The 13,283-nt window shown below is 39.0% G+C and overlaps 1 protein-coding gene across 1 annotated transcript; it reads right to left on the minus strand.

Moving 5' to 3' along the window:
* Positions 1-8,032: 8,032 nt before the first annotated feature.
* LOC147127920 (serine/threonine-protein kinase Nek2-like) lies at positions 8,033-11,346 on the minus strand. Its single transcript, XM_086019735.1, has 6 exons — positions 11,251-11,346; positions 10,175-10,392; positions 9,707-9,887; positions 9,524-9,606; positions 9,317-9,440; positions 8,033-8,995 (listed from the first exon to the last, which is right to left on the minus strand). Exons 1-6 carry the CDS (start codon positions 11,344-11,346, stop codon positions 8,717-8,719), a joined length of 981 nt encoding a protein of 326 aa, XP_085875861.1. The 3' UTR covers positions 8,033-8,716.
* Between the last annotated feature and the right edge of the window lie 1,937 nt (positions 11,347-13,283).

Raw genomic sequence — 13,283 nt, forward strand, 5'->3', positions numbered from 1 at the left:
TACAATAGACAATCCACATTGTTGCATAAAGATAAGGAACCCAAGCCATCTATAAATTCTGCTCTGCCTCACTTTTTTTTTTTTTTTCAAATTTCACTGATCTTGCAAGCAAACGGATACTTGTCGATGCTCACTGAGGCAATCTTGTATGGTTAAAAAAAACACCAGGAGTATGGAGCCCCCAAAGCTCAGTTGCATTTCAAGTACAAAACCGTCGTGATCGACATGATGCTTTTTCTTGCCTCTTCTCATAAAAAGAGCAGATATCAAAGCTTGAAATCTGAAAAACGAACATGCTTTCCCACAGGTGAAGCTTTCCCACACAGTTCTATTACTGCCTGTCTCTCTGTACGCATTACATAGAAATTTCCTTGCAGTCTCTCACGCAGCTCAACACTGTAGAAACTAAAGGCCTGCTGATCAATGGAATCTAAATTCTAGTGGGGATTATAATAAAGGCATTAGGGTCTATTGATTAGAGCTACAAGGGTCTGCTTCGCTGTGAATGGAAAGTCGATAGAAAGCTGACAAAGTCCGCAACCCCCCCTGTAGGACACAGAGGGAATGTACTGTAAATGTCAAGAGCATACGTAGTTATTGGTGGATTTGAACATATTTGCCTTAACTTCATTTGGTTGTTGTCTTTTTTTGGTGACTAGACAAAGGAATTACTGGATAGCATTTTTCTACTCTCTGCTGTGCTGTTATAAATGACCGTATAATTTGCATCCTCGAGAACGCCCAAGGCTGCCAATTCCTCAATGCATCCAGTTCAAAGTCCTTCTCCTCCACTTCAAAAGCCCTCCAGCTCCGGGCCATCATACGTCATTGGCATGCTACACACATGTAGCAAAAAACATGAGTATATTACTATTCACTGTGACAGTTTTTTGTGATAATGACAACCAGTGGGCTGGAACCCGGTTTTCGGTGGTAAGTGTTCATGATGGGATGCTGCTTGCTTCTACTAGCATTGCTCAGAGTGTAAAAAATAAAGTGCCCTTCGCTTCAAGACAGTAAAATAATTTTATCTTGCCGATGCAGCGGTTTACTGTAACTCTGTTTATGTTGCACAGAGACATATCTTCAAACATAAACACTCTTGCTCCTTATACCTCTTCACGGAGAAAACATGTTGGTGGTGCTGATCAGATGCTAGCGCTGTTCTAATGCTAATCTGGGCATTGAACAACACTGACATTGACAAACACAAATACCCATGACCCTCACATATCCAACATTATTCTTATTCTTATCATCATCATCATCATCATCAGGAAGCTAATGCTCATTACATTGTTAGCTAATACTAATCTGTGCTAACTCTTCTTTAGCAGTCGCTTTAAAATGGTTATTTCTCGCTTAAATTTAGCTGCCAAGTCATTGGCAGAGTAAGTTGTGAAGGTAGTTATTTTATTATTTATCATTATTATATGAATCAGCTCCACTAAAAGTGGGGTTGAAATGCAGAACGGCTTGCACATTTTCAGAAACAGGCAGATTAAAGTTTTACTTGTGTAATTTCACACTTGATGGGAGGGCAGAAACTGCAGAGACCCAACTCTTTGTATACAAACAGGAAAAAGTCAATTTTCTATGTGCTCTCTAAGTCCCCACACTTAAAAAAAATGTAATTCCAAATTGTATGGGCATTGAAGTTTTTACTCTGACTGTCTTTGGTTATCTTTTCAGTACACTGATGGAAACTTTTAATGTGTTGTGCAACATTCAGCCACTCACTCACTCACTCACAGTTATAAATGAAACAACTGACAGTGTATTATACTTCAATGTTTCAACAAACTATAGCAAATTAGCAATAGCAATTACAGCAAATCTGCATACACAATCTCCAATTATTATCTCTTTAGCAAGATAACACACATCTTTTTCCATGTAATGTAGTCTGTCTAATACGAGATAACAGACAGTAATGCAACAATCAGCAAGCGGCAGTCATTAAGCAGACAATGAAGAGAGCAAAAATTGAGCCAACCATCTTTATCGCCGGGCAGCACATTTCTCATCCACATCTTCTTGCTGCCAGTCATCCAGACTATAATTAGCTCCTCAAAATTGCCCCCAAATGTTCCCTCACAGAAAATCATACCACCTGAGATTATTTGTTTCCATTTTTGTGTTTCATAATAATAATAATAATCCGGATTGACTGTTGGTGTTAGCATCCTAGCGGCAACAATGAAGCGTTGCCTGACAGAGCCTGGCTCATGAAAGAGACACACACAAAAGCAACTCATCAGAAAAACAGAATGAATACGTCACAATTGTCACTTGGACCAGGAAACGCTGAACATATAGCTACACATTTTTTGTGTGGTGACAATGGTAATCCAAGGTATGTTTATGAAAGTCTGTTTGACTTGTTTTTGTGTTGCTTCATCCATTGACGAACCCGGTCCATCAGTCTGACGGAATCCCCACCTCTGCCGATTTCCACTCAATGCAACCGTTACACGAACGTACAAGTTTGGTGATTCTTGATTTGAGTGGTCATGCCTGGAGATTGGAGAAGGATTGAGGGACACATAGACACACGCGATGCGGGTAGAAGGCAGTCTCAGAGTGCCCACTTCACACATTTGTGCTCCTCAATCTGCCGCATGACATGAGCAAATCAGCCATTTCAAGGACTATGTCCCCGATTTTCGAAAACAGATATGTTTACGCTCATCATAAAAACTGGCACATCTTCATTTTCATGCTGCGGCAAGTTTATTTTAATGTGTTGAGGAATTTGTTGGACCAGGCTGTGCCTTGCTGGGCGTTCCGGCCGAACCAAGGCTGTTTTCTATTACACACCCTCATCACACCTGAAGAGTTGGTGACAGAAAGTAGTCTATTAGACCAGTTGCAATCAGGTCTAAATTGTGACGCAGGTGGTGTAACACCTCCAAAAATACACCAAAATTGTATTTAATTCAGACAAAGGACGGACAGATGTGTGGTGGATGTCATGGTATTTCATTCATAAATATGACAACAGCGTGCATCAAACCCTCTGTCATTGTAGAGATCTTGTAGAAATCAATTCATTGAATGCATTATCTTCTTTAATTAATGTTTTTTAAATTTATTAATTATTTGTTTTTGAGCAAGCCAGCAAAAAAGGTTCATAAACAAAAACAACACAAAAAACAAGAGGTCACCAAGACAAAAGGTCACCATTAAAATGTACTGTGTTCTTAAAAGCACCCCATTGATTGCGGCACAACTGCTGTATGAATGTGTCTGCGTCTGTGTGTGGGGAGGGTTGTCACACACAGAAGCACGATCAGGGGTGCAAGGCGGTCTCCAATACACACTTCGCCCCGGTCAGCTTTACATCATCCGTAATTGGAGATCTTGCAGTTCATTATAAATGGACTTTGCACACGCTAATTGCCTGCACGGACTGCAGCAAGTCCATTATGCTTCCGCCATGTAGACTCTGCACCTCTCCTTCGCTGAATTTAAAGGGAATGAGGAGAGCCGCTACGATTGGCACTAATACAGAGCCCCAAGAGTTTATTCGATGCTGCCACACACAAATTAAATTGATGTCGCGCATCGACTCAAACATAGCATTTAGCTTAACGGCTAACATGCATTTTGAGCAATGACAACATCAATCAAGCAATCTAGTCAAACGCATGATACTGGATGAAGTGTAACAACTTTAGCCTTGCACCCCATGAAGATTAAAGCGGAAATAGAGTACAGAAATCTCGACAAATTGGTTGCCACTAGGTATGCTAGCTGCTGCTTGTTATCTTTATTATTGCTCACCATTAGCATAAGGCAATGAATGAATAATGCTTCCTCACACATTCAAATAACATCATATATGTACCAGTCTCATGTCTTGACTGAAGCTATTGATCGTGAATATAGCCTACAGCTCTATTTATGACACTACCTACTGATGTTTTGCTAAATTGTAAAGTGACTGGATGTTTACTCCACGACAGAGAAGACTCAAACAGTACTCAGTCAAGCTAAATTTCCTCTTGTGTAATTTTTACATAATCCAGCTAAGTAACAGGCCAATGTCATCCAAACCAAAACCCTCTCAAGGTTCATCACGATTTAATTTTAAATTACACAAGCATGTCAATTTTCTGTGCACTCAAACACAAATTAATGCAGTGTATTGTATGTAATGGATAGCTATCACTTGACTTGAAAAACGATGTTTCGTAATAGGCCTACCGTATTTTGTTACTGGGAACTGTAGTCCAATTAGAATGTAAAACGGTATGAAACTTGCATATGATTCCCTATTAAAATTCCCATGGGAATAAATGCCTAGGTGAACTTATTCAGTTGATTCCCACAGAGGGTTAATGTAAAAGATGCAGACAAAGTAGGTGGGCTGGAGGGAGATCTGTATAAAAAAAATAAAAAAAGGGGGAAGAAGAAAGAGGAATTGAGCTTCGGGCATCAGTAGGTGTGTTACATCATAGAACTGTAAAAAAGATTGGGCCAGGAGGGAGTTTATATCCCCCAGGACTGAATTTAAAAGCTCTCTTATAGTTCATAAAAACATCCCACTACATAAATCAAGAGATTTTTATTTCATTGCAATCCTCTGATGTTGTCCTCACGTAAAACTCGAAGCACAGGCTTGCATCTAAACCTCCCACTGTAGTAGAAAGAGTGGACACTGTCACCAAGTGCCGAGCTGGTGGAACCAACCGCTGAGTACTTCATATGATTTTGCTGTGCATCAGTGGTGTTTACTGGTAAGCACCCGGCCTATCGGCTTTTACATCATGCACATGCATTATGAATGAACCAACATTGTGCTTTTCAGCATTATGGCGGTCATATTGGTGGTCGACGCTGCCCGAGGTGTGGAGTTAAAATTGAGCAAATAAGCAACGTCGAATTCTTTATTCATGCGATTGCAGACGAGCGGTTGCTCTCATTCTCTATGGATTGTCCGTGTTCAGCACTTTACTCTCTCTGTCTCTCTCACACACCCTTTCCAGCTTCATCCTCTCTTCCTATCCACGCTTCCTCCCGAGGACTCATTCTTCCCACTTTATTTCCCGTGAGCCTCGGCTAATTGTGTGATTGCAATCGCTCTACAATGCTGCCATGGTGACAGGTCAAGTGCACTTTTGCTCTGGATGCAAGTTTTAACAACATGCTGGATGTCATATACAGAGGAGGGAATAGTCCCCATGTGTTGTCCTTGTTCTGTTTTGAAAGTGTGTTCTATACAACAGCACATTGTATAAAATCAAATAGCACACTGTTGTAAAGGTTGGACTCTATGCACGCAAGTCTTCCACATTCAGTGTTAGGTGGAACTTCTGGTTGGCTTGTAAACGCATCGTGACAGGATCAACTTTGAATATATCTATTACATAAATCCCAGGTGTCAAACTCAAGGCCCGGGGGCCAGAGCTGGCCCGCCACATCATTTTATGTGGCCCGCGAAAGCAAATCAAGCATGTCATAATGTTTGCTAAAATCTGTACCTAAATTTAAAATTGTCATATGTAATAAATAATTACACTGAGATATTGCTAGCACATTATTGTTACCAAACTCCATATTGCAGCAACTTAAACAAGAGTGATTCTGATATCAAAAATAGTTATCCACCAATTTTTTGTGCACTGCTTATGTAATAATATGAGGCGCTGATTAAACATTTATACGTATATTTTCACGGTCATGGCGGCCCTCCAAGGGAAACTGTAACCACAGTTTGGCCCGTGACAAAAATTGTTTGACACCCATGACATAAATCCTGGTTATTGTACATTTAACTCATTCACTGCCATTGACGAATTTACTTGTCTTTTCACAGTCCAGCCATTCAAACCCAGGAATGCATGTATATTTTTTTCAATTTTTTTCAAATGTTTTGGTAAAAGATGGTCTGAAAATGTCTGGCGGTGAATGAGTTAGTGAAAGAGGTTATTTTTCAGTCAGATGGCGTCTGAGTGGCTTGTAACATATTGGCAGTGGAAACTGTTCTGCCCTTTGACCTTTCCACCTGAAAGGCCTAATGTGTTGCCATCCATAAGGCCCATTAGCAAGTGTGTGAATGAGAGAGGGGAGGGGCCGTGGTGACAGAAGGGAAATGAGTCCAACCAAGTTCTGCCAAGTTTTTTTCTTGGAGTTTTCTCTGTGTCTCCATGGGATGCGCAATGAGTGAAAATGCAGTCAGACATATTGTGTAAATTATAAAAAGTTGTTGGCTGATCTGCTACTAAGGTTTTTTTCAGCAGGAGCCACTGACTGCTAGGATTGCCGTTCTTAGTTGATTATATTCCTGGTGTCTAGGTGAGCTAGCTAGCATTATTTCAGAAAATTTGATTAAAAAAAAATAGCATTTGACATTGCTGTACAAAATATGCACAAATATACTCCCCAAGCTCCCAGATTCAGAATGGCACTGCCCTGTTTGTCAGCCTCCGTGAACCAGGAAGTAGCCTGTTCACCAATGGGCAGATGGACAAAAAACCCTACAAATGTCACTCTAAGATTTATTTATTTTTGTTCACAAAGATGTCTGCACTCAGTACTGTATTTCAATTTGTCAACACACTCCATAAAAGATGTCTGTTTTTGTCCAAAATCAATTTTGTTTTGTTTGTTTTAGGTTTTATGAATGTTGTCTGGCTTTGTGTAGTTTATTGCACCTCTGTTAGCAATAGAAGATGCCCTTGTTTGTGTTAAACCAGGAAGTCAGTACAACCTGTTTTGTAAGTCATGGAAGAAAAAAATATGTGTTGATAATGATGCAACATCTCTATTTAAAGAAGGTCAATTCTGCAGCATTTTGCATTTTAATCCATTTTATGCTACCTTCTGCTCAATTTTCCCATTCTGGCAGCTTGAGTGAATTAAGGTGAATGAAAGAAGGCAAACAACCTGAAAAAGCCAATGTCATTTCACATAATAGTAACAGTGGCTAATTACAATTCAGAATGGCTTTTCAGACATTTGCCATCAGAAGGCAAATCAAGGCAATGTCACAAACATATTTCCAAAAGCTAGTACCGGTAGTCTGTGGTGACCCTGCCATAAATGTCACTAAATTCCAGCCAACTGAATTAAAAAGCCAGAAAAATACTTTTATTGACCGTAACTCGAGTAGCATCTCTCGTCCTCTCCCTTTCAGTCTTCGACTTTCAATATTTTCCTCAATCATATACACGCACCGTCTCTGCTTTCCGATTCTTTTCATTTCCTTCCTTGTCATTTAGCTTGCCTCCCCTTTGCTGCCCGACGAGGCTCTATGTCACACTTTGCTTGCCTTTTCTTTTACTACATTCAACTTTCATTTCCTTTCAGTGGTTCCTTTCTTGTTTGATGTTTATCACAGAAATATTTACGATAGCGACATTTGTCCTTTAGTAAAATCTAAAGCAGTTTGACTTCTGCTGGATGAGAGAAGCAAAGTGTTTTTTTGTAAATTAGATTTTTATTTATTTTTATTATTGCTCTCAATGATATACTTGGCAGTTTTTTATAAAGCCACTTCAATGTTGGGTTTGCAACTCTATGTCTAAATTCGTGGAGCTTTCAATACAAGGTCAACATTGGTACCATGGTTTGTTGTGAATAGTGATTGCCCACTTTTCGCTGAGGCTTTACTTTGTAACTTTTACATTAAATTACTTTTAAGAAGACTTTATAATTATTCTGTATTTCTCTTTTCCCTTTTGCACTTATCTACTGTCTAATTGAAACTACTGCAAGTTGTCCTTGTGTGATTCTGCTCTGTCTTGATTGGCTCGCTTGGATGGATTAAGGGAATAAAACAAATTTCACAAATGCACACATGCAGGGACAACATTAGGGATGTAGTGATTGGCATTCTTTTAATGTCATTGCTTCAAATATATACAGCATAAGTACATAATATGTATGTGTCAGAAGAGACAAAATGTTAAGATTATCAATTTACTATAGTTCCCTTCTATACCTCAACAGTCAGGTTGTTCTTCATGCTTAAGTGTGAACAAAATACACTGATGAAAACATATCATTCTTATTTTTTAAGGGAAGATTGAAATGGTCCCTGTTACAACCTTGACCAAAAAAAATCTAACTCATTATTTCAACAAATGAAACTAACACCAAGAAATAACAAAAGAACAAATGGCAACATTTACTACTTTCTCCCTTTTTAAACCCAATTTCAATATCCATCCAGAGATTTTCAATACCAGGTCGCATGTGAGCTGCCGCCTGTAGTAGTTGACTTAAGAGGTGCAGTACACCCTGGACTGGTCGGCTGTTATTCGCAGGGCGCATAGAGACAAACGGCAAATGAACCTAACATGCGTGTTTGTAGAATGTGCACATGGGAGAACATGCAAATTTCACACATGAAGGTCAGAGCAGAGATTTATGCACATTGTATCTCTTGTGACATTTTTTTTTTTTTTTACTATTTTGCGCCCACATACACTCTTCACACAAAAATTTAGGGATGCTGGGCTTTTAAGGTGAAAATTCATCATAACCTTAAAATGCACTATAACCTTTACAGGTCAACCTAATTTGATCATATCTCAACTTTTGATTGCATTTGTCCGACTGTTAAATACTTATTCCACAATGCACTGTCCTCTAAAAAGGACCTGTACGGCAGAGAAAATGGTTCTTAAAAGAGCAGCATAAAAAATATCATCTGTATGTAAATATAACATTTAAACGCTATATAAACACTTTAATTCAGTTCCAGCTGTCAAAACCGGAGGCCACAGGCACACCAGTCTTTGTCCACTTGGCTCGCATGCCGACTGTCTGCCGGGAGCCTCCGAGCAATGTTGCCAAGCATCACGAGCTGTGGATGACCGGGTGCGAGGTTTTCCTTATTTTTGCAAGAAGAGCGCACCTTCTTATTCCTCTCAGCTTGCTCTAAACGCCTCTGGAGCCACAGCTGCCCCTTCGTCACTTCCTCCCCGACTGCTACAGCCAGCAGGTTGCTTTGGAGGATGGATTCCATAGATGGTCTCAGGTAGTCCTGGTCACAGGTCAAGGAGTTTTACTACTTTTAATGTCAACCTGTTTAGTTCACATTCTATCTATCTATCTATCTATCTATCTATCTATCTATCTATCTATCTATCTATCTATCTATCTATCTATCTATCTATCTATCTATCTATCTATCTATCTATCTATCTATCTAGATAACTAGATAGCTAGCTAGCTAGCCAGCTATTGCTCACAGAGGTGCAATAAAGCTAGTTAGCTAGCTAGTTATAACATGGGGACCTCTCTTTTTCTCTTTGAATATTACATCTGATGTAGTACAGTAATAAAAGAAAAATACATGACTAACCGTCAAGTTGAGCATGTTGTTGAGCAGCATCCTCAGTTCCTTAGAGTACTGTTCAGGGATTCTAATCAAAGTCCCTGCTGGCATCTTATCTGCAAGCACTTTTTGTGGGGTAGGAAAGTAACGGCTGTAAAGGGGAAATCAGGCCAACATTAGACACTTTTTACTAAACAAACTATGGAGTAGGTAATTAGAGTTGGAAAAATTTACCATAGTGTACAGAGCTCGTACAGTAAACAGCCCAGTGACCAGATATCACATTTGTTATTGTAGGACATTTGGTTCCTCTGTTCCTGAAAAACAAATGTGACGGAGAAAACCAATTCTTCGTCGAAACGCTTTAGAAGTTGCTCTATCCACGCAGCCACTCACAAAAATATTCAATCTACTCACTGTGGGCGTGTAAGAGGGCTTTCCAAGTTTTACATTCTGTTTGCTGTCCAGGAAGACGTTGTCTGATTTCAAGTTGTCATGAAGGAAGGTGGGCCTGCCATTACGCTTCCTGTGAAACTTCTTTAGTGCTGATGTGAGCTGGGCAATGACTCGCAGGATGAATTGTTCATCCAAATGACGCCTCGCATGCAAAAACACATGAGAAAATCTATCGAATACAATATTCAAATGTTCCTAATAGGGCCCGATCGACATGGATTTTGAGGCAATTGCCTAATCTGGCAGAAAATTTGGCAGAAAAAAAAAAAATCAGATAACCGATTACTCGGCAAATTATTTTTAGAACTATGTAATGAATAATAATGGTGCCTTCTAGTGCCACGTGACAACGTATTCTTAACTCTGAATCATCAAAAAACGTGGATTGTAAATAAAGCCTAAAGCAAGTCTAAATGAATTGAAAATCACCTTTCCCTTAAGGCAGTGGCAACGAGGCTGGCCAGGTTGCCACCGGTGCAGTCCTCCATCACAATGTACAGCTTGGTGTTGGCGCTGTCAACGATGCAGTCGTAACATCTCACAATGTTAGGGTGCTTCAGCTTCTTTAGGAAGTTCACTTTTGAGATCAGTGTTTGAATCTCGCTCTCGGGCAAAGTGTCATAACACATCTCTTTCCATACCAGAACCTTTACACAAAAGGTTTGGTTAAGGCACAGAAACACATTTGTAATCTACATAATAAAAGCAAAGAACAATTCTATTTGGTGACTTTTAATGTATTTTTAATCTAGCAAAAAGACACTTTTTTTTTGTTGCTCGGGTTTTTATGCATAGTACACAGTGGTGTGAAAGAAAGTACAAATAATTTATTACTGTTCTTAAGAGTTTTTTTTAGGTTTACTGGAGTATTTATTTCTCTGTTGACTTTTTTCTTTCACTCCTTACATTTTTTTGCCTTTATTTGAGCATCATGTTTAAAACAAAATTCACATGTTTCAAAATAAAATTTCAATTGAAACTCAAAGGAGTAGGTTGAAGTTAAAAGAACTTATAAATATCCTACCCCTCATTCACCAAATAAAATACAATGCTGTGTTGCATATACCAACAAAGGTTTACAATAATAATTAAAAAAATAATACAATTTATTAATTAATGATGTAACAGAAGGCAACTGCAAAAACAGGTTGTATAATTATTGATATAACAAAATACAATTGAAAAACTGATTGCGACATTTTTTTTTTTTTTCATTCATGGTCATATAAATGATATTGATGATGGAGTAAGGTAAAGTGTAAAAACAGGTTGAAAACATGTATCAGTATTTTCTTTGTCAAAATGGGCTTGTTATTTTTTTGGGCTTGTTATTTTTTGTACATTTTATTGTACACTTCTTTCATTCTTTCTTTCTGTCTTTCTACATAACGATGAAAATATTTGTATAGGCGACGACTGTTTACTTTTATTTGAACCGGATTGATCGATTAAACTCCAACTTTGCTCAGTGCACTTATGAAATAAAACACAACATAGTGACTCACTTTTCCATCAGATTTCCGTTGTACCTTCTGGTATCTTCCATGGGAACCCATTCCAATTGTGTAAAGCACATCGTATCCGGCACGTCTGGAGACCATATTGATGCTATTTGCTAAGATTAGCAACTCCGCTAGTCAAGATTTTCATTACAACGTAGATTCTTCTTCAAAGTTTGTTGGCTCTTTCAATTAATAAAGAATTTAATTTATAATGAAAATTTTCTGCACCAGCGTAACTCTGCTTTTCTTTGCCAGTGTTACTATTTGTACTGATGGCAACTGATAGACAGCCATGTTTTATATGATGCACCAACTCTCGATTGTGATTGCTTGGATGTTTCCATAACACTACTCTTGAATAGTCCTAATTAGACGGCGGGATTTAGAGGGCGGGGCATCAGTAAAAATGACAATGATCAAATGGACCAAGATAATCATATCATTTCTACCATCTGATCATGACTATATGAATTTTGAAAAAATGTGCTGGTGCTTCCACCAGATTCAGATTTTGAAAAATTAATGAAACTCACTACACACCCCTTTAAACATCGATAACTTCTACTTTTCTTTATCTTATTTGCTACTTGGCAAGTTCTGCTGGTCATGTATTAACACAACAATCGTTATGATTAGATTAAGCACCATTTAAGTAACTTGAATTAATGGCCAATTCACATACACGCCCATCACACCTTTTAAAGTTGGGCCCTTTGTTATAAAGTAATTGAATTAAGATTTGCCAGTATTCCAAAACAATTACACATCCGTTGAGTCGTTTTCAACTTGATTCAAAATATAAGATGCTACTTTTCAAACATTATAGTTTGCCATCATATAGAACCTTCCTTTGCCATAATGAGAGGTTTTGCAAGATTTGTATTGGGAAATCAACCCAAACATTTTTTTCAAGAATATTTTCCCAGCAGGCCCACTAGTTGAAACACGGCATTCTGATTAATATTGCGTTTGTGGAATATTTGTTAAGCAGCAAAATCCACCCCTTTTTAGCCATCTCAGGGGGCAGCGGCATATACCACTACACCTTCAGAATCCTCTGAGTGTATCACTGAAATAAAAAATCAATTTTACTCCATAATAAGGATTTTGCGGTAAAATGCTTAGAATTTATTAATTTTGTATGTTTTCATCCCCATTCAGTCCCTAAAGAATACAGAATATCTTCTTTGCGAAGTAAAAGTGCACAATCCCCCCCAAAATAATCCATACAACCCTGGCAAGACAAATGGCTCTTTGTAACATTTAATTACTGGAATTTGCTGAGTAGAAAAGTTTAGTAATAGCAGCCCGTCAGAGAAATACATAAGCATTTATCCCGAAAGGGAAAAAGGCCCGCGGTTGTTTGCTCTGTAATTAAGGACACCACATCTCCTGGAGCAACGCTGCTCTCTCTCTCTCTCTCCCCTCTTCCACTCCTCTTGTCGGCAGCACTGCTTGCTCTAATCTGTGGCCTTAATGAACACATGCACATACATGAGTACACACACTCACGCACATATACACATACACACGCACTGTATTTTCTCTGTGAAATCCCTTTAGCTGGAAAGCATGACGTCTTAGTAATTCAGGCCTTCACCACGCACTGCGGTGGCTAAATATAGAAGTCATCATAGTTGGCTTTCAGGCCTCCTCATCTATTTCCCCCTTCTTCCTTTTCTTCTCCTTCTTCTGTATTAACCGCATCAGTGGTTTTCTTTTCCTAAAGTGCTTTCAATGCCGGACAGCCCGTTCTGCCCTTGAAAAGGTTATACGCACGTTTCATTGTTCCCCATTTTGTCTCTCGCCTCCCGAGAGGATAGCCGGGAGAGAAACTGAACAAGATTTGGTTCCTCCTGATTGAGAATGATTAAAAGCAGCGGGTTGTCACGCCCCGCTGGTGCTGATGACACCACAAAATCGCGCCATCTTAAAGGCAGGCGGAAGAGGAAGAAAACAGTAGGAGATACGACTCCAAAAGGACCTAATTGATAGCGAGATGGGCCTGAAATCCCCTCGCGTCTTGCTGTCTGCCC

The sequence above is a fragment of the Filicampus tigris genome, chromosome 20 (genome assembly GCF_054856515.1).
Source record: "Filicampus tigris isolate MCC_2025a chromosome 20, RoL_Ftig_1.0, whole genome shotgun sequence".
NCBI classification, from domain to species: domain Eukaryota; kingdom Metazoa; phylum Chordata; class Actinopteri; order Syngnathiformes; family Syngnathidae; genus Filicampus; species Filicampus tigris.